The 21,603-nt window shown below is 41.7% G+C and overlaps 1 protein-coding gene across 3 annotated transcripts in view; it reads left to right on the forward strand.

The window, feature by feature from the left end:
- Positions 1-21,603, forward strand: part of GABRB1 (gamma-aminobutyric acid type A receptor subunit beta1) — a 144,471-nt gene that overhangs the window by 57,244 nt on the left and 65,624 nt on the right. For all 3 annotated transcript variants that reach the window (XR_012587102.1, XR_012587103.1, XM_074587966.1), the window contains exon 4: positions 13,980-14,200. Coding sequence is in view for 1 of the 3 variants with exons in the window: in XM_074587966.1 (XP_074444067.1) it covers positions 13,980-14,200 (221 nt within the window). In the remaining 2 variants the exon portion in view is untranslated. The remainder of the gene's footprint in view (positions 1-13,979; positions 14,201-21,603) is intronic.

Consider the following 21,603-nt stretch of genomic DNA (forward strand, 5'->3'; position numbering starts at 1 on the left):
TAAATCGTTAGAGCAAGCTGTTCGAGTCCCAGAGTCACTATCTGATTTTCTATCCCACTCTGAAGAGAACGGACTACTGCATATGGCAAACTTGCTGTAGGGAGTTTCGGAAAGCCAATCTGGTGAAAGGAATGAAAAATTAGGGTGAGAGTTAGCAAAGAGAGGCAGAGCTGTCCCTAGTTGTTTCCCAAACACCATTCTCTACTCCATTCATTAGCTTTATGATTATTGTCTGTGAAGAGTCAATCTCCAGGGAACAGATGTTCATATTATCCTGAGATACCTAGAGATGTTATGATCAGCTGAAAGCAGGCAGGAAAATATATTATTTGGTAGTTCAGGAAATTTATTATTGTACTGTAATACAAAAGCCATTCCTGCTATAAATAAATGAAAAACTGAACATCCACCCAGATACAACAGATCCATCTGGAAGGTCCTGTGACTAGACAGAATGTTTCTCTCTAAGCATTCAGTGTCTACTGATGCAAACTCACTAATTCTCTAACTATTCAGACAAGCTTTATGCAGTTGGGTAAGGCAAATAACAGGCAATATATGGAAAAGGTTCATTCCACTGAAGCCATACTTGACTACATCGACACCATATAACCAGGAACCGTAATTGCAGTCATTTGCCATATTGCTTCAAAGCTTCTGTTGCTGCATGGCATGGTGTTGTGTCCTACTTTGAGCTGAAGCATCACTTACCTGACCACCTTTATCTCTGTCTAGAAGTCACCAGGCAGAGCCATTTTATCATACTGAAGGATAGTGAGACTCACTACCGTTACCACAAAGAAGAAAAACCTCCCCATCATCTCCGTCATTACTCACGTCATGGACAACAGCATGACTTAGTCATCTCTGCCATACACCAGAACTGCCAAACAGCTGGTTTCCTGCCCCAGCTTCAGTTCTTGCTCCTTGCCACAGACCAGCTTTGCAGGTGCAGAAGAGCTACAGCTGTCCCATAACTTACTGCTCTGTAGCCAGGCTGCTTCACTGACATTGGTTTCCATTCATGTCCACAAATAACCCATTTATCAGCGTTATCTCCAGAAATGCCAAGCCTTCTGGACCTCTGTTCCATACACCTCTGACACCAGCACCTTTGATTGGCTCTGTAATAAGCTCAGCCAGTCCTGCAAAAAGCAGTAGTTGGGAAAACATTCCATTTTAGCTTTAAACTAGGCTTCACATAGATTGGCCATCTGCATGTAGAACTTTTCTGGCTGAAAACAAGTGGATTTTAGTGGAAAATGAGTCCTTCTCCTCAGTAGAAGCATTAAGGAAAAGAAACAGAAAAGCGGTCGTATTTGTAGGAGGAATAAAAGCATAGGCACAATTTTCACTCCTGAAAACACACTGGATTTCCATTCTTCTATGGGATGGAAATTGTCTAATTTGCAAAGCAGTGAAAACTTAGCAGTAACAAGCAGGTTTTTTCTTGTTTTGAAATGGAAAAAAATTCACGAGGGCTTGTAGTTGACGTGGTTAAGGCACCGCAATGACACCAGAAATTAAAGTCACAGAAGTAAACATTGCCTGGCCAAGAATTCATGGATTCAGGATCCCTCAGCCCCCAGTACCCCCTCTGGCCTATATAATGTCAAGCACAATAAATTAAGAACACAAATAATCTATGCCTTCTGTGTCAGTGATCATCACACTTAAGTCCCTGTGAGGAGTTTAAACTTCACCCTTCATACTGTGACACAGCTGTCCCTAAAAAGCACTGAGGGAAGTGAAGCTGTGTGCAAGAGCACTGCTACGTGTACTTCTGCTGACTTTTTGGACCAAGAAAATGAATATTTCAGAAAGAGGTGGGGGAGAAAACAAAAAATCCAAAGCAACACTTGACTTCTCTCAGCAAGGCATCCAGTCTGTCCCTCTCAGAGGTCACCACGCAGGACAAGCTTTACAACAGTACCTCGACATTCAGTAATGGGCCTTACCAAGCAAGGAAAAGCTAAAGGATCAGCCTGGCTTTTCTGGCTTCAGCAAATGGTTTGGATACCAATTTATTTTTTTTTTCCTGCTAATAAGTAACAACAAACAAAGGCAAGATACTACCAAAACAGCCAACTGACCACTGAGTTCCTGTGATACTTTAATGCTGTGGAAACACTAATGACTTACACAGCCAACATAAGACAAGAGGTAGGCCACCAAATACCAACACGCACACCTTAAGTGCCATTTCACTGGTGTTGTGCAGCCCTGGCAGTAGGGCTGAGCTTCTTCTCTTGCTCTGACCTGAAGCTGTAGAACAGCTTTCCACAGCTAATAAACCCGGGCTCTGCTGTAGCCCCACGCGTGACACCACATTGCTAATTCATTCCTCCTGGCCTCCTCTGACCAGCAAACATGAAAAATGCAATGGTGTTTGCCTTGGTTGGGAACGTGGGTAGGTGTGCTCTATGGTCTTTCACAAGTCCCTGAGTTTTTCTTGCCTCATTTTTGAGGCTGTAAAACCCACTCCAGAACTGTATTTTCACAACTGCTCTGAGCTGCTCTGCCTTTCCCCTTTGCTCCTAGCTGCCCTTTCCTGCCCCAGCATTAGTGCTTGGGTAGCCACGGTGGGGACAGGATGAGAGAGTTTGTCTAACTAAAAAAAACATCACACAGAATAATGACAAAGTTGGTTTCTAAGTTGCATCGTTTCCGTCCGCTTCCTAACTCACTATTCAAATATGTGCTGACCCACGAGAAGGGATGGGAACAGTCGTTGTCTTGGGCTTCAGTGAGGTGAAAGCCTTCTGAAACTTTGGTGTCAGAGAGAGGTTTTATTGCCATAAGCATTAAAGGAAACCGATTTTTGGTTTTGCTTTATTCATAATGTAATTTGCAAGAACACGCTTTCCAAAATTTTCAGTATATTGGCACCAATCCCAACTTTCTGCACTAAGCTACTCAATTCTCCAAATAATTACTATTCCTGTGTTTTCCCTAGTTACTTATTTTGCAGGAAAGAGAGGCTGCACTTGCATATCCCAGTCAGTACTCCGGAGTATTATCCGCATGCCTTCAAACCGACTGATGCGTTATTATTTGCTCTTGCTTGTTTTTCTCTCTCCTAAAACACCTACACGTACTATAAAATGTTTTGAAATGTGGATTCCCGTGAAACGAGCAATGGCACTGGATTTGTAGGGTTTAAATCAGATTAATCATATTAAATCGGCCAACTAAATTAGTTATCCAATTGGTTATACTATTAGTAAGATAAAAATAAAACAAGGTCCTTTATTATCAACACTCTAAAAATACTCTGGATTCTGCTGTGAGGATTTATTGTCAATGATACATGTGTCCAAAGGCACACCGATTCCCTGCAAAAGCCAAAAGCAAGTTTTTCCACAGAAAATTTACATAAGTGTTGTAAACTCATCAACGATGATGTTAGATTATCGTGTAAGCAGATTAATATTTAAATTATGCCCCTCATGAGAAATCACAGAGGGAAGTTTTTTCTCAAGCTTCCTTTTGTAGAAACATCCCAGATGCAAAGCAAATATTTACAGCACGCTTGGTTTGCAGTGACCACAAGATGGACCACAAGAGCAGCAGAGCTAGGACTCTGGGCTTTAGGACAGTAGATCTAATTTTGTTTGTTCAGCTAACTGCTAAGTAAAATTTCCCAGCAAGCAGTCATCAAGTGGAAAGGGTGAAGGCTGATTTTTAAAGAAAAGCAGGAACAATCCACTCCATCCGTGTGGGGAGGCCAGAATTTCAGCAGAAGGCCTGGATAAGACAGGAGCTTCTCAGTGAACTAAAACACAGAAGAGAGTGTACAGGAGATGGAAGCAAGGCAACAGAACTGGCAAGAAAATCAACAATTAAGAATTATTTGTTGTTGAACAGGCTGGGAAGGTGAGCAGGGGGAGTTGTCCTCTATGTGAGAAGGCAGCTGGAATGCATGGAGCTCAGCCTTGGGATGGGTCAGGAATCAGCCAAGAGTTTATGGATCAGGATTAGCAGTCAGACCAACATGGATGCTGTCATCTGCTGCAGAACTCCTGACCAGGAAGATGTAGATGAGGCTGCCTTCTACCAACTGGAAGAAGCCTCATGTTCACAGGTCCTGGTCTTCATGGCAGACCTTAACCAATATCTGATAACCTGCCAGATATCAGCATGGTTCAGGTAATCTAGGAGAATTCTTGAACACATTAATGACAACTCCCTAGCACAGGCAACTAAGAAGCCAACAAGAAAAGGTGCTCTGCTGAACTTCATAGTTAGAAGCAAGGAAGAACTTGTCTGAGAAGTGAAAGTCAGAGGCAGCCTTAGTTGCAGTGACTGTGCTATGGTGGGGTTCAGCCCTGGATTTCAGGACAGCACCTAAGGCTGCCTCTGACTTTCATGTCTCAGACAAGTCCTTCCAACCTAAAAGCATCGCTTCAAAGCCCACAGTGTGCCCTGTATCTTCCCTCCCCTCAGGGATTATGAGAAACTGGAAAGGGTCCAGTGGAGGGCTATCAACGTAGTCGAGGCCTAGAGTACATAACCTATCAGGAGAGGCAGGGGAGCTGGGCTTGCTTAGCCTGGCAGAAGAAGAGCCAGGGGAATATTTCATTGCAGCCTATTACTGCCTGAAGGGAAAATGACAATCAAACCACTCCCAGTAGGGGCAAATGATATAATGAAAGGCAACAGCTACTAATTGCACATTGGGAGGTTCAGGGTGGAAAGCTTTTTTCACCAGAAAGGCAGTGCTGGAGGAGGCTGCCCAGAGAGGTTGTGGAATTCCCATCCTTGAGGGTCTTCAGGGTTTGCAAGAGAAAGTGATGTTTGACCCGAGACAGGGCTGGTGATGGTCCTGCTTCAAACAGGAGATTGGATTACAAATTCCCAGAGCACCTTCCAACCAGCACGTCTGCAGTTTTATCGTGCTATGACAGTGTCATTAATACCCTTAATGTTATCAAATCCAAGTGCAAAATACCCTCAACTTTGAGAGATATCATAAAGCAGAAATATCACGATGCTCCTCTATCTCCAGTTTCCAGACATAGCACAAAATGTTACCATCCTTCATTTGAACGTATCAGGGAGATAGTCTGACCTTATGATTTATGCGTTAGAATTCCGTACAGCAGTCAGGATGCCAGCAACATACAGAAAAATCTCTCCAGCCACATAACGGTCTTCATTATCATCACCATTTTACGCAATGCGATTCAAGCATAAGCATTATGAACAATGAAACAAAGTAGCTCCGAGCAATTTAGAACAAAAAAAAAAAACAAAACCCGAAACTCACAACCAACCAACAAAAAAACAAACCCAAACCTGAAACAATAGTTACATAAAAAGCAAAAAAAACAATGAACCAAACAAAACAAGGAAGAAAAACACCAAAAAACCACAGTGATGTATATACAAGTCTAAAGATCTGGCAGCTAATGATTACTGTTTCTATTCCAGGTAGAGCCACTGACTCACAGCACGTCACTTCAACCTCCATCTGCTTCTCTCGAAACTAAAGAAAATTGATACAGTAGAATGACAACTGTAAACCAGGCAGGAAGAATCAAATAGATTTCAATCACCAGACCCACAGAATTAGAAATAACTCCTACCTAATTAGTATAGAAATAAATTGGTAAAAAAAATATATTATATATATATGTATGTTAAGGCATTAAAGAAAAAAGAAAAGAAAATCAGTAGCTGTTGTTACAAAGGTAGCCCAAACTCATTAAGATACAGGTGACTTTCCTCCTACGTTGTTCAGCATCTTCTGGAGCTAAGGAGTCTGGCCATGGTTTGCTGTCTTCACTACTGATTCCTAACGCGTAAGCTTTGCTTAACGTAAGTCCCTGCACAACACAGAATTAAGGGTTGTGGGGCTTTTTCTTTCACTGTACATGCTCAGCTGCTTCATCCTGTGATTCGTTTTTGACATTGCTGATATTCTTGTGCTTTTGTTCCCTTCAACTTTCTGTCCAGTGCTTATGATGTCTGGTACCGTTATCGCTTACACAGTAACATTCAAGACAAAATTCAGCAAACCTCCCCCATCTGCTCCTCAGCGAGCAATCGGTTCAGCTTCGCCTGCAGCGCTGTGCACTGAGACCACGAGGAATTCTTCTGAGCTCTTAGCACTGTGCCATCCTCTTTAGACATTCAGTGCACTTCATGAGGGTTTCGTAGTTCTCCCCTGCTGAGCTGGCTGGAAATTACAAAGAAAAAAAAAAAAAAATCAAGTGCTTCAGAAACAACTATTGTGAGGAAAAAAGTCTGCTTTCCCAATTATCTTGCTAATAGTAGCAAGGGAAGTGTGGTTTAATTAATTCTTCACTCTTCCACAATGTTTTGCCGTTATGGGAACGTTATAAAGTGCCGCATCCTTCCAACATATCTTTTTCTTCATTTGCTTTACTTCTCACACCACGTTCCATCTTGCAGACCCTCAGAGCTGATCTGTGCCCACCTCATTAGGATTCAGCCCTCCAGTCGGTAAGGAGCCCTCTCCACGTAGTCCACACAAGAACCTGCCAAGTACAATTTCCTCCCAAACGCCCAGTATCACTCCTGCGTGCTGGTGCTTCCAGTCCAAGCTGTGTGAAATGTTTTGTAGCGTTAAGTTAAAGCTTGAAACTTCTTTTCCTTGGAGCGCATGGAGGGGCAGAATCACCTCCCTTGACCTGCTGGCCACATATCTGTAAGCCTACTTTACCTGCTACCTTACTTTCCTGTTAAGTTTAGCCAAGTCCACTCCTAATCAAAGCAACTCATATTAGTATTTAGTATATCATCTCTTTTCTTTCTATACAAAGAACAAGTAGCACATTCAGGCCTCCCAGGTTAGCAAAGCTCAAATAAGAGACAAAAAGCAGAGGGCAAGGCAATGGGATATTGATCCAAAGTACAGAAGTCCTTACTCCTCTTCTCCCCAAGAGGCAAAGTAGAAGACACAAGATAAAATCGGGAATTTACCCTCTTCTATGTTAAATAATGCCAAGCCATTGGAATACAACCATCACAACAACCCATTTAAATGCCAGAAGCAGTAATAAATACTTCTGCTAAGTACTATTACTAAAACACTGAACCAAATGCAACAAAATACATAGTCTGCTGTTGTAACTGGGTGTATTGGGCTTGCATGGCCAGGTTTTGGTAGCAGGGGACGTAGAGGGGTGGCCTCTGTGAGAAGCTACTAGAAGCTTCCCCTATAGAGCCAATACCAGCTGGCTCCAAGATGGACCTGCCACTGGCCAAGGCATCCACGGTGGTGCTAGCACCTCTGGGATAACATAATCAAAAAAGGAGGAAAAACCTGCACAACAGCAACCAGGAGTGGGGAATGAGAGAAGCAACTCCACGGGCAGCCAAGTCAGTGAAGAAGAGGAGGAGGTGCTCCAGGTGCCAGAGCAGAGATTCCCCTGCAGCCCGTGGTGAAGACCATGGTGAGGCAGGCTGTCCCTCTGCAACCCATGAAGGTTCACGGTGGAGCAGATGTCCACCTGCAGCCCATGGAGAAACCCACACCAGAGCAGGTGGATGCCTGAAGGAGGCTATGACCCCATGGGAAGCCTGTGCTGGAGCAGGCTCCTGGCAGGACCTGTGGCCCTGTGGAAAAAGGAGCCCACAGTGAAGCAGGTTTGCTGGCAGGACCTGTGACCCCATGGGGGACCCACGCTGGAGCAGTCTGTTCCCAAAGGACTGCAGCCCATGGAAGGGACCTACACTGGAGCAGGTCATGAAGAACTGCCGCCCCTGGGAAGGACCCACGTTGAAGAAGTTCATGGAGAACTGTCTCCCATGGGAGGGATCCCATGCTGGAGCAGGGGAAGAGTGTGAGGAGTCCTCCCCATGAGGAGAAAGAAGCAGCAGAGAGAACCTGTGGTGGACTAACAGCAATCCCCATTCCCCATCCCCCTGCGCCACTCAGCAGGGGGTGGCAGAGAAAATTGGGAGTGAAGTTGAGCCCAGAAAGAAGGGAGATGTGTGGGGAAGGTGTTTTAAGATTTAGTTTTTATTACTCATTACCCTACTCTAACTTCTAATTGGCAATAAATTAAATTCATTTCCCTAGTCGAGTCTGTTTTGCCCATGACAGTAATTGCCAATTGATCTCCCTGTCTTTATCCCCACCCACGAGCCTTTTGTGATATTTCCTCTCCTCTGTCCAGCTGAGGAGGGGAGTGATAGAGCAGCTTCGCTGGGTACCTGGCATCCAGCCAAGGTCAACCCACCACACAGGAGAAATGTTTTGCCTTTTGGTTTGCTTTTTGAGTAATGATTGAAGACATTGGAGGTCATTCCAATCCCGCTGCAGTTAAGGGGACTTCCGCCTTGACTGCAAAGAGTAATATTGGATCCCAATACAGTAATGATGAGCGCCTTCATTTCCAACGTGCTGCTCCTATAATGAGTCTAATCTTGTTCCTGGCTGTGCTTTGAGCAATAAAGAGCACCATTATTACAGCTATGCGGACTCCTGCCAGATCTCTGCTTCTTTCTGTAAGACACAACTGTGATGCCACGTACTTAATTTAATTGTGAGGTTATAAATGCCAACAAGGTTTATGAAACGTTTCTCTGGGTAATTATCGGCACATTTGAAAAAAAACAAAAATGCCAGGCACTTCACTAGAAACTAGAGCTACCAATTGGTTCAAACAAAATAACAATACCTTGCACACCGTTTTCCTCCTACAGAAGTCTCACATCTACAAATGATTTGCAATTTTCTGAAAACGTGATTTCTGCAAAACCGAAACTCACTGTGGCAAAATTCTGATCCTGTGAAAAAAACCAAACGCCTTCTCTCAGGAAAATAGAAGGATTTTATTTACAGTCCTGGAGTCAATGGAGCTTCCCATCTTGTTTCCCCTGACAGAAGTCTAGCTCACAAGAACCACAGCCTCCTGTGAGCCAGGCCAGTGCACTGAATAATTTGAGTACATGCTGCTTCCCCCTCCCAATGCTGCATTGGGCGGAAGAGGGGAGCTGGGTAATATATGCTGCATCAGTCCTCATTGAAAACAAAATCAAAAGGAACACTGAACTATGTCCTTAGAAAGGATAGCAGGGTAGGTTTAGGCTGGACATTAGGAAAGAATTCTTCACAGAAAGAGTGGTCAGACACTGGAATAGGCTGCCCAGGGAGGTGGTGGAGTCACCATCCCTGGATGTGTTTAAGACTTGTTTAGCTGTGGCGTTAAGGGATATGGTGTAAGGGAGAACTTTGTAGAGAGGAGATGATGGTTGGACTCGATGATCCCAAGGGTCTTTTCCAACCTAAATGATTCTGTGATTCTAAAGGAAGGCAAATACAATTGATGCACTAGCGTGCACATCCCTAACTCCCTGGCTTCCTTGCTTGGCTGGACTGCAGACTTAATAAAGAGACGTAGCTGCCTTGACGTTTTTAGAGAAGAGCATGAGTAGAATCAGTATTTTCTTCCTCCATAATTTGGGTTAAAATATTTTTCCCTAATTTATGTGCCGTTTCTGGAATTGAGCACTAGGTATATATGGGAAATCATACAGGATTTTAAAATAAATAAAAAAAAAACAAAACACACCAACCCCACACCACAAAAAAAACCCACATCACACCATTTGCATTCCCTTATCTTAAACAACTCCTTTGCAGGTGAGGGTGTAGGTCTTCCCTAGGAGCTCCAAGACAAGACAGCTAACTGTTGCTAAACAAATGCTAACAGCTTTTCTGATGTATTAGCAAGCTTACAACATATGAATGATTATGCCTTTTTTCCAATTCACAAATTCAGCACTTAACCTTTGTCTCAAAACTCTGCCCTTCCCATTCTTGTTGGTATCAGATAAACACAGAAAATAGTCTTCTCCAGTTAATAACAGCTTGCAGTCACAGCAGATTTTACTTATATTGCTGTTCTACATTTATGGCCTTATTGCAGTCAATATTAGTATTCTGATCATCGCTTCATATTTAATTTGGAATTGCAATTTCAGTTATGTTTGTCTTGATTAAGTTACACTATATTTGAATTGCATTGCTTCTCATTTTCTGTGATGCTGCCAGGTATTTAATTATTGGATGGTTCCCGAGAATATCATTTAAATGTAAGATCATTTGAGTGTATAAGTGTGCATCCCCCAACTATCAATATACACTGTCATCTATTAGAAGTATGACACAGATGCATTTCATGTATTTGTTTTGCTGCACAGTGCCTTCGTATGCAAATTCATCTGGAGATTTAACATTTGATATTGAATTGACCGAGAACGCCTAAATAGTCACAAAATATTCTTCCATTTACTAACTTTTGCTAAGAACTGCATCCATATTTTTAATTTTTAGCTGGTAAGAATTTTGGTGGGTGCTTTGATATTTGGTTATTACTTAAACATATCACAATGTGCTAAGCTCTTTTTCATTACATGAAACACATGTAGAAAAGGAAAAAACAAACTCAAAAGGTGTTTTAGATCACAAAGCTGAACACTACAAGTTAAAAGAATCCATATTTTCCCCTTAAAACATACATGTTTGGAATCTGTGAAAGATGAAGCAACTGCCAGTAGAGCAGACACGTAAGCTCATCTTTTACTCCACCAGAGTCCCTAATCCAAGTGCTGAGCATGGTGAAGGAGCAGTTCTTTGTCTCCCAGACGGTTAGATTATAACATAACAATGTACTCCACGTTATATTCTGCTGTGCTGAACTGGTGAAGCACACCATGGAAATTACCAGCACGTTCAAATTACCCAGCTATTTTAGTGCGTCTCTACCGGTTTCAGAGAGCTACAGAGGTTTCTCGGGAAGGAAAAGTTCCATTATTGCCCTTACATCATCTATGCATGTTGCACAAAAAAAGATTAGGGAACCAAAAAAATAGAAATAAAAAGTAAATTTAGTATCATATGAAAACTCTCCAGTCTATTACTTACTGGAATTTTTCTTTTAACTTCAAGCACAATATGGATCAGTGATCCGTCCATTTTCTTTACTACAAAAAATGTATATTACCCAAGCAAACTGTGATGCTTGGTGCCAATATTTATTTATGAGGCTGCTTAAATTCAGATTAAGAAATAATTTGCCATTTTGAGTAAAATAGGCTAGTTTCTCTTACTTTTTCACAGAATCTGTCTTACCTAGGACAAGCATGTAAGTATTTGTCTTAGTTACTTAATGCACCTTATTAAAATAATGTTTAATACGCAGATTGACTTACATGTTTACTAATATATGTATACACACGTCTATACATGCTCACTTACTCATTGCCAGTTTGATAGAAAGAAATAAGAAATTCCCACAATTACTAAGGAAGGAAGAAAAAAAAATAATCTATCTCATTCTAACAAATCGGCATTCATCACATTAAAAAATTAATAATAAAAAAAATAATCAATACACATCAAGAGAACTTTATCACTGGTGCGTAGACATTTACTACTAGGAAGGTTGACAGTGCCCTGGAAAAGCAGGGACACACTTGTGGAAAGCAGAGACAGCTCAATTAAGTCTACTGAAATATCGTGATTTTTTGTCAGCATTACAGCTTTTTCTTTTATTATAGGAAGTACAGTTAGGCAAAAAAATATTCAGTGTGCTTCTAAAAAAAAATGATTTTTTTTTAAATCATTTAAAAGAACAGTTATCTACAGAAACAGATTCTCTTTTTTAATTTTACATTGGGCCCTGCTTTTTTAACTCATGATTAGAAATTCTTAAATACAAAAGTTAAACATAGTCTGATTTATTTTCATATCTAGACTGATGCTTGAGATCTTGGGAAGCTGTCATAAAAAGCTAAAAAAAAATTCTGCAACCAGTCACCACTATAGATATGAAAGAATCAGAAATTATTCATACACTCTGGATCTTGCAACCAAAAAATCCCCAGCAAATTTTACAGTGTTGAAGGCAAGTAGTCATTAAATTCTCACTTCACTCACACCACTGTAAAATAAAAACAAAAAAAAATACAAAAACCTCCAAGATGTGGCTAGCCATATGGTTTGCTAGCATTTCATTCTTCACTGATGAAATATGAGAAAGGTAAGGCTATGTTGCATTTTAAAAAAAATAGAGAATGTATAACTGTATAATTTGGTTTATTATAGCTCAGAAAATAATTTGCTTTTCATTAAATTAACCTGGACTTATGCTTTTTAAAGTAAGCAGTTAGAGCAACAGGGACTCTCAAAATCACGACATATGACTTCATTTTCTTCATTAAAATATTCAACGAGTAACACCCCCACGTTCTGGGGAATGGAAAAAATAGATCATTCTTTCTGAGTTAAGAAACACTGAGATTCCTTTAGGATGAAGCTCAGATTTTTTTCTCCCCATTAACATTGGCTTGCCATGTATTTCTACATAGCATAGCGCAGTTGCAGGGCAGAGGATCACTCTCTCGACTGTAGTGTTACCAACAGCAGCATTCTGTATGTAGCACAGCTGGATGAAATAAAATTTCTAAAGCAGACTGTGATGCTAAAAATAGCGACTCATTTTCTTCTAGTAGCCATAGCCACAAGATAGAATTTTAATTTTTTTTTTTTTTTTTCACTTAATCGCATCCTTTAAGATCTCTTGTAGCTTCTCCTGGCTATTCGTCTCTCTTGGTTAAGCTTTGAGAACCATCACCTAGGCAGCACTCTCAACTGTTACCTATGAAATCCTTGCAAATCGGTGCTCAGAATGGATGCAATCATCCTATTGCGCACAACCACTGATCACCAAATCATGACATTTCCTCCATACAAAACAACTACTACTAGCCCAGGGCAAGCAAGAACAGTATTTTCATTAACTTCTTTTACTGATAAGTCTGTAGTTTATAGCTCTGCTAAATGCAACATTTCAGGCAGAAAGGCTTCTTGAAAGGTAACAGCTCTGCTTTGATTTCATGGCAATGATACAGTTTTAAGAAGCGACTGAAGATGAAGTGAGCAAATCACAGCAGACAGCTTTTATGCTCTCTGTTTCTTCAAAAATTACAGTCCAGGCTAGGACTTGTGAAAATGACAGAGCTAAAGCTTTCCCTCACATAAAAGAAAATCTTACCCCTGACCATTTTTTCAATAATATCTATAATTTTGCTGCACTTCTGCGATAAAAATGTGTCACAAAATGGCCTGCCACCTGAAAAGGGGCCTGGGGGAGGAGATGAGGAAGAGAAAACTAATAGTCCACATAGTGTCGTTCCAGTCATCTTTTAAGAACTCTACCGGATACAAAGTACATGGTCTTTTCCACTTTTAAAATTTGACTGCCTTTAAAATCACCAAATTCTCAGAGACAAATAAGAGAGAGTAAATCAGACCAGAAGCCATCTAGAACAATTTCTTTTCAGACTAAGTGAAAGCTGAAGGACTGCATAAATGGCGTTTCAACTAAGGTACAATGTGACAGTCAAGAGACGATGTTCATTTTCTATGCTGTAATATTTGATTCCCCAGGCTGAGCTGAGACGTGCCCAGCTATCTAAGGTCACTGCATCTGGGAAATTCATCAGACAGAATGAGAAGTTGTCCATTATACCTTCTGAGGCCATATTTGCTCTTTCCTAGGAGGTCTAGGGATTTTTTAGATTGTGGGGGAATAATCTTTTGGGGCAAAGACAGGGAATATCAAAAGAGCATCCTCAACAGTACGCAATGCTGTTTGGCTGAGGTCAGCTAAACCCTGCTTTTTTCACAATAAAGAAAACCTGTCAAAAACCACACAAGTGTGAGCCACAGGCTGGAGACCCAAATGCACTTTGTATTCTCTCTCTCCTGGGGGGTTTTGAAACCCGTGACTGGTGGTGGTCACTGCCGTTGGCAAGTAGTGTGAAATTCGACATTAACACGAACAGGCCAAGACTTATGATCATGGTTAATGACAATGTCTTAAGGATCCTTAAACTTCCTATTGCTATTGATACTCAGTTACTGAGAGTTATCTAAAGATAAACTTCGTTAAGTTAATCAGTATGCAAAATACAAAAATGTCGTCTTATTACTTCCCTAGGACTACACCCTGACCATGTACTTCCAGCAGTCCTGGCGGGATAAAAGGCTCTCTTATTCTGGAATACCTTTGAACCTAACTCTGGACAACAGGGTGGCTGACCAGCTCTGGGTGCCGGACACGTATTTCCAAAACGACAAGAAGTCATTTGTCCATGGGGTGACGGTGAAAAACCGAATGATTCGACTCCATCCAGATGGGACAGTCCTTTATGGCCTACGGTATGTTGGGTTTTTTAATTGGATATATGGCTGTCCTGGCAGAATGCCAGGTGAGATTGGTAAGTGCAGGTAGTACCAATGCTGCTTTCCTCTCCTTTTTCTTGGTTTCTCAGTGCAGCTTTATGAGTCAGCATATACTCCATCTAGACCACCACAATACAGCCAAGAATTTTCCACAAGGCGTCAAAACTACCTTAAAAGCTATAACCATAACTAACAAAGCCTAACACCTCTGTGTCTTTCAGCTCTTCTGAGCATATTAACATTACTGATGAGTTCTTATTATGGTTCTCACCTAATAATCGATCACAGCTTAGATAAACACTTCCCTCCTCCTTCTCAAGTTTCTCCAGCAGTTCTTTAGGACAATGTAAAATATAAACTTGGAGTCATCTGAAGAAATGCGACCAGCATTTGGTAGGGAATAAAAAGAGAACATTTGTAAATTTACATGAATTATTTAAGGATTATACATACATCTGAGGATGTCTGTATACCTTTAACCTGCCTTGGTTTATCGCTGCCTCTTCACACCACAACTGCTTCTTCCTAGAGTGCAACCTATATTCCCACCTGTAGATAAAAATATATTCTAAAATCTGAACAGACACACTGTAATAAGGCACACAAGTGAAAAATTAAAACTAAACCAAGTTATTTGTTGAGATTGCCGCAGAGCCTGAGTAGGCTTTGCATTATTTTTGCTTTAAAAACAACACACACACACAAAAAAAAAACACCACCAAACTATTGCCTGCTTGAAAAAACCTTTGATCGCCGTTATCATTCAACAGTGAAAATAACATCCGGAAAACATAAAGCTTAAAGCATACTTCAGTTAATCAGAAAAAAAAAAAAGCCATAAAGCATAAAACCTAGCTGAAATACCTCAAAATTGTACCTAAGATAGGACTGGGAAAAAAAAAAACCAAACTGCTTCAGCAATTCAAAATGAAAATAATATTTGGGGAAACAACCTCTTAGCTTATAAAAACTTAACCTTTTAAAAGAAAACACTACTCATGCACTCAGAGAAAGCCTTCCAACCCATCAATTGAAGCTTCACAAGAAACAAAAAAATAATTTAAAAATTATTATTTTGGTTCATCATAAGTTTTCTTTTGAACTTGTGAGATTTGCAGGCAGTGCATCAGTCGCTACTAACGACAACACAGGCACTTTGATACAGCCAGATCTGTTCTGGTACAGAAAAACTGCCACTTCAGTTGTGAACGAGAAAACAAGGAACCCATGAGGAAATAGTGATAGACTACAGGCTGTCGTTATTGCCTGCTAAACGGAGCATTTGAAAAATACATCTCTCCCATTGCATTCAGACCTCCTGCAGTTCTTTTCAATCAAACTGACTCCTGAAAAATCCATGTAGCAGGGCAGTTATCATCAGAGGACTTTTTGGCCTGAGAACTTTTCAAAACATTTCTTTTTTTGATTTTTAAGGCCAGGAACTAAATTTATGTACATTCCAGGATTTGCACAGTGGCAAGAACGTGCATTAGAGCCAAGTAGTCCCTCACAGGCAGTTGTATACAGGTTGTATACAATATAAACTGCACCTAGAAACGTATGCCGTGCACGTACTTCCACACGCATGCCATACGTCTGGTATCAATACCTGTCTTCAGCAGAAATAGGAAAAGAAGCTGTGACATCTGGTCAACCTGCTGCCAGTGCTCTCGCGTGCTTCATCCACCAGCCTGGCCGAGGAGCTGTGACCTTGCCTGAACATAAGGCCTGTGCTCCTCCCCTCAGAGGTGCTCAGGCAGACCCCCAGCGCAACAGCAGAGATGGTCACCTTCACACAACGAGGTTGCTGGCTCATATGATTAAATACCCGTCAACACTGGACTGGGGAATTGGAATTAGGCAGAAGCTCTGAACTGTGCAGCAGCAGCTCCGCCACTTAATACCCCATCCAATACTTCCAATACCACTGCTCTCAGTAGGACAACCAAACGGAAGCAAAAAACCAAATAAACAGGAAAAAAAAGCTGCACTAATATGAAGGGCAACCTATATTCCACACACTGGGCGATTCCCTTCTCCCTCATCCCTGACTCATGCCCTTAACACACACTGGCAGAGGGGTAACCTGGGTCTCTCCCAGGTTTCTGGGCTCCCCCACCTTCTCACCCCAGAGAAGGCAGCAGGGGCTCAGGGTGCAGCAGGACCAGGCATTGCCAGATGTCCCTATATCCACCAACAGCATTGTCATCACCAACCACACGCAGAAAGAGATGCTCAGCTGTCGGGTCTTTTTCGCAGCTCAAGCTGATGTGCCATGTTTCCTCCAAGGACGAGGCAGCTACTTAGACATATGTGGTGAGCAGATTTGGGTCTGCCAGCTGCCAGCGAAAACACGTGTAATGTCCCCATCCCACAAGAAAGATCTGATCCAAGACAGAGAAAACAAACGAGCAGAAGAAAGAATGAAGTTAAGAGACACTGAAACGGGTTTCACACAACAGATGGCAATTACCGCACTGTTTGCATCTATTAGCGGTCAGTCTTCTCATGGTAATAAATACGCTTCTGTCAGCCTATCGATTACCTTTAGATCACACAAACCAATTTCTTCATACAGCAGATGACACATGCCTCATAAGAAATAAAACAAGAGAGAATGTTGCAGAAGATGTTCTTAGGTAAAATTCAACACTGCTTGTTAGAAAATTGAGCACAGCTCCAATCTTAGTCTCACAGGTAGAGAAGAAACTTTGCAACCTATTATCTCGCATCTAACTTCTATGCAGTAGAGTGTGTGAAGACGATATCACCAAACCTCTCCCAGAGAAGCTGTGACCTGGGAGTTTTACTTTCATTACAGAAGATGGAGCATTGGCCTGGCGTGACTTGAACAAGACAGACAACACCAATTACACTGCAGACCAGGGTCTGAGCTCCCAGCAAATTAGGCAGGGCATTAAACCATCTCTCAAGGATGATTAAAATGCTTGCTTTCCCCCAATGCCTCTTATTCCCCACACAAATTTCCTATTTTCAGTCCAGAGTTAAATGTTTCTTTGCGGCCTCAGATATGAAATTTTACTGGCTTCCTTAAACAGGAATTGGAACAATCAAAAGAGCTCTAAATAACCTGCTTTACTCGCATCCATGTACTCGGCAGTTTGGCACTGATGCAATGTTCAGTCTCAACAGAGTTGAGGAAAAATAAAACAAGGTCTGGCTTTACAGATGAATAAACAAGGGAAATATGCACCGAACGCACTGGACTGGTTTTAGATCATATAGCAAGGGATTATCACTTCAGTGTGTCTCCATTATAGTATTATTTCTATGATGAAACAAACAGTCCCTTTAGCTATTTTTTCCAATAACTTTCCGCTGCTATATCCCCACAGTTTAAAGAACAATGTGTGCACATAAACTTGTACAGACACAAAATACTCCTAAACCTTCCGCCCTCTAAAATTGTGCATTGTTGCTATGTCTCTTACTGCAAATGCTACTTCTGTTAATTACTCACAGTAGTGAATAATGCATACCATTGCTAACCCAATGACTCTTTCATCCTACTGCCCAAGCAAGTAAACACACATAAATATATTTAACTCCATGTTAATACTGCCACTGAATGCCATTTCAAATATACCAGGGGTGCTGAGTGTCACTGTTAAGTATTATGTACCTGAAGGGCATGATTCTTCAGCTTCTATCAAGTACTCCCACCGGCAGCTATTATTATTTTCGGTGGTGTAGCCACCTGCTTCTGAAGAGAAAGAAAAAAAAATCCCTGTGAGTCAATGTGCAAACCTGCAGCACTGTGAGGCTCACGTCTGAGACAGCTCTAGCCTGTACCCAGTACAGCTGGTAAAATACTGGATTCTTCTTTTTTTTTTTTTTTTTTTTCCCATTTTTAATAGGTCATCGGGTCCCATTAGCTATAACCCTTTTGGCACTAGCAGTATCCCTCATTACTTTTATTGCCCTTTCAGGCAAGATTCTCTAGAAATCTCTCCCCAAGCTCTCCATTCTCGAGCCACCACATGCTGTTATCTCCTTTGTTTGCCCTTTCTCTCCCTTTCCCGGGTAAGATCGAGGTGTAGTCTGCCTTTAAGATATTTAAGGAAACATTACTAATTTATTGTACTGAATTCCATATTCAAATTCTTATGTCATCATGTCAAGAATGGAAGCTCTGATTTAAATCGTCCTTTCCTAGTATTTTTATGCTACCTCTTAATTCTTCTCAGCATTTCACTAGCAGAACAATGACATCTTATTGCTCCCAAGACATCTGTTCTCTTATCATGACGTTGCCTCAAAACAAGCATCAGCAGAATTTCGTCTGGTGTGGTGAAAGAAGCGTATCTTTCCAAAATATTCGTTGTCAAGAAGTGCAGCATACCTTCAGCGATACCTTTACACAGATTTCCCTCCCTTCGGATGTTCAGACACAAACCCATCTTTCATTAGAGCAGGTCTTTATTTCAAGGCAGGGGAACTGAGCATGTTGCGACAAGTATGTGGAGGTCTGGCTTGGACCACCGACAACCTTTGGTTTTAGTGAGACCATGCATTTTTATACAGCGGCAGCAGAGGATGCCCCTTGGCCAGGCACCGTTACAGCTGCAGCAGGGCAGGGCAGAAGGATGATCTTTGCCTTCAATGTAAGGACTTATTTCACCACTTCTTGCACAAATAAGGCCATCTGTGAAGTAAACGCTGTCAGACACATCCATCTACCTCCCCCCAGTTCACAAATGTGAATTGACCCACGTAACGTTGGATTTACTAACAATTTATTCATGCAATATCCATGGAAGCCCATCCAGCATATCCTAAAGGTTGAGTGCAAGAAAAGCTCTATTTAAATGCAGAATGCTTTGGTTTTAAATACAATCTTTAAAGTAAAACCGAGTGTAAATTTCCCTTCTTGACTGTCTCTATTTTGATGATATATCTGAGAGTGTTGCTAAAGAAACTTGCTAGCCAGGATTTCATCTTTTAGTACAGTGAAATTTCACTGCTTTGTGGATCGGTATTGTATTGCCATGATTTGGGGCTAAGGAGTTCTGTTTTTTCTCCGCGCACCTTCATGGATTTTATTAAAGAGTCGGTTATTGGGTCCTTTTGAGGACATCCCATCATAACAACAAGCAGCCTGCTTATGCTGGTACTCAATAGATTGTCCTCACCTGTGTTACTGAACAGCCGCAGCCAAAAAAGAGACTGCAGTCATTCTAAATGATAAAAACTGCTGTCATCTAACTGAAAAGCTACTTTTTATTTCACTCTACAGAAAAATGCAGAACAACTTATAAGGCATTTTTTTATCAGGTGATAGAGTAGTTTTGAAAATGATACAAACAGCTATTTCTTCCATGTATCAATGCCAAAAGATTTAGCACCAGGCATCTTTTAAAGAGAGTGTTATGCTGGAATAAAGAATCCAAGGAAGAGCAAAACATTAGATCACAGCTGACACAGGAAACTTTACTTTCTCCTACTTAGAGCTTTCATATGTGGTTACCTGGTATTAAAGTTCACAAGAACCAATTGGGACTTCTTTTATATTTTTGAAACCTGAACATATACAGGAACTTTGCAAAAATAAGTCAATCAAAGATTTATCATTTCTTCCACCTCCCAAAATTTTTCCATCTCCAAGGGTCAGTTTTCAGTTTTCACAGGCAAATTAATGTATTCCTCAATGTAGAGCTATTAGGAAGGGGTAGGGGCGAGGGGGGCAGTTCACATGTGCCTTGTGGATGCCAGTCCAGGCTGCCACAGGTCATGCTGGACCTGCTGCAAACTTTCTTCCAACAGACTACAACAAGCAAACGTGCCTGATGGGCAGCCAGCATGGCCCCTAATCGCAGGAGATGCACTGCTAGGAGCATTTGTTTAACTCAGAAGGAAAAAAGGAGAGGAAGAGGACACAGCAGGTTGATCCTAAACAGATGGATTTTTCTCTTTGTCCCTCCCGCTGCTTGCAGACTGTTTGAATTGTCTGTGCTCCTCTGTCAAACCTACTGTCCTCTCCTCTGTCCATAACCCAGCCCTTGTGCATGGTGTGGCTGGTGGAAGGAGATGGGTGAGCAATGACCAGTCCCTAAACCCATGGGGAGAAAGCAGTTGGCACCAACAGTCCATGCATGGAGTACAGCTGCCGTTATTAACCAGGCTTCAGTAGCTGTAGGAGAAAGAGCTACTCCTTACCTTCGGCAGTGACCAGAGGGGAAAAAAGCACCGAAGTTCTCTTGTGCTCTCTCATGCTTAGGCAAGGACTCCTCCAGCCTGCATGTTTATGAAGTCATAACAGAAAACATCTGTATTTGCCTGGGAGCTGCAGCACCACCAATATGTGATGTTGCCGTAAGCTAAAAATATATTTTCAGGATTGTTTTTATCACGTGCAAAACTGGTTAATTTGACACAGTCTGTTCTGGGTCACTGCAGTTAATTTGATAGAGATTGTAAACTGGTTTGTATAACACATTCTGAGGGGGGAAAAAACCCAAACGTATATATTATCATTTCAATACAGCTACAGCCTACAATTTACTGCATGAAGCACGGTAGCACACAAGCAGGCACCGGCATACTAAGATATAGCTTATTTCTCACACAGACGCTGAGGGATGTGCTTGTCTAAATCCTGCTGAAAGCACGAGGAGGCAGTACAGGTGTAGCCTGTCTCATAGCTCTAGGCAAGAGTGGTGAAGGAGCGCCAGGGAACGCGACACTTCAGCATTACTCATTTTCAGTGAGCAAATCTAACTGAAGAACAGTTACGTGTTCTAGTTGAGGGAAAAAAAATGTGGAACAGAACAAGCGAATCCTGCAGAAATTGTATTTGCTCGCTTTGTTTTTAAGATGCAAAGAGAGATGTAATTATATTCAGACACCAAACAAAAAATAGCAAGAATAAAGTAACTGTAACCTAGCCCCACAACCAACCACTGTGTTAATAAAAAGCACTTTTCGATTTTGGTTTTCCTAATGGTTGTCTCCTCCCCAGGCTGGGTGTCTTCTGCATCCCTCTAACTCGCCAGTAGCTGGCAACACGGCAGGGGCAGCACAAAGCTCTGCTTCCCCACTGGGCCTGTCGCATTTCAGAAACATTTTTTCAGGTCCAGCCAGCCTTTTCTCCGGTTTAGGTGCTGAAATCCGCATTTACAACTCCCTGCCGGCTTAACTGCACTCTCCTCCCCAGGGGTGAGCGCTTCTCCCCAAACCCGCCGCCTCCAGCTGCTCCTAGCGCTCCTCGCACCCAGCCTGCAGTTTCTTATCCCCCTACTTAGTGTACAAAGATTGGAAAGGACGGAGTGCTACAGGATGATAAGGATGATAAATCAGTGGGGGACCAGCACATTTAGTCCATTCCCTGCATGACGCTTAATTCATCATTGTTTTACTTC

The sequence above is a fragment of the Larus michahellis genome, chromosome 5 (assembly GCF_964199755.1).
Source record: "Larus michahellis chromosome 5, bLarMic1.1, whole genome shotgun sequence".
Taxonomy (NCBI): Eukaryota; Metazoa; Chordata; class Aves; order Charadriiformes; family Laridae; genus Larus; species Larus michahellis.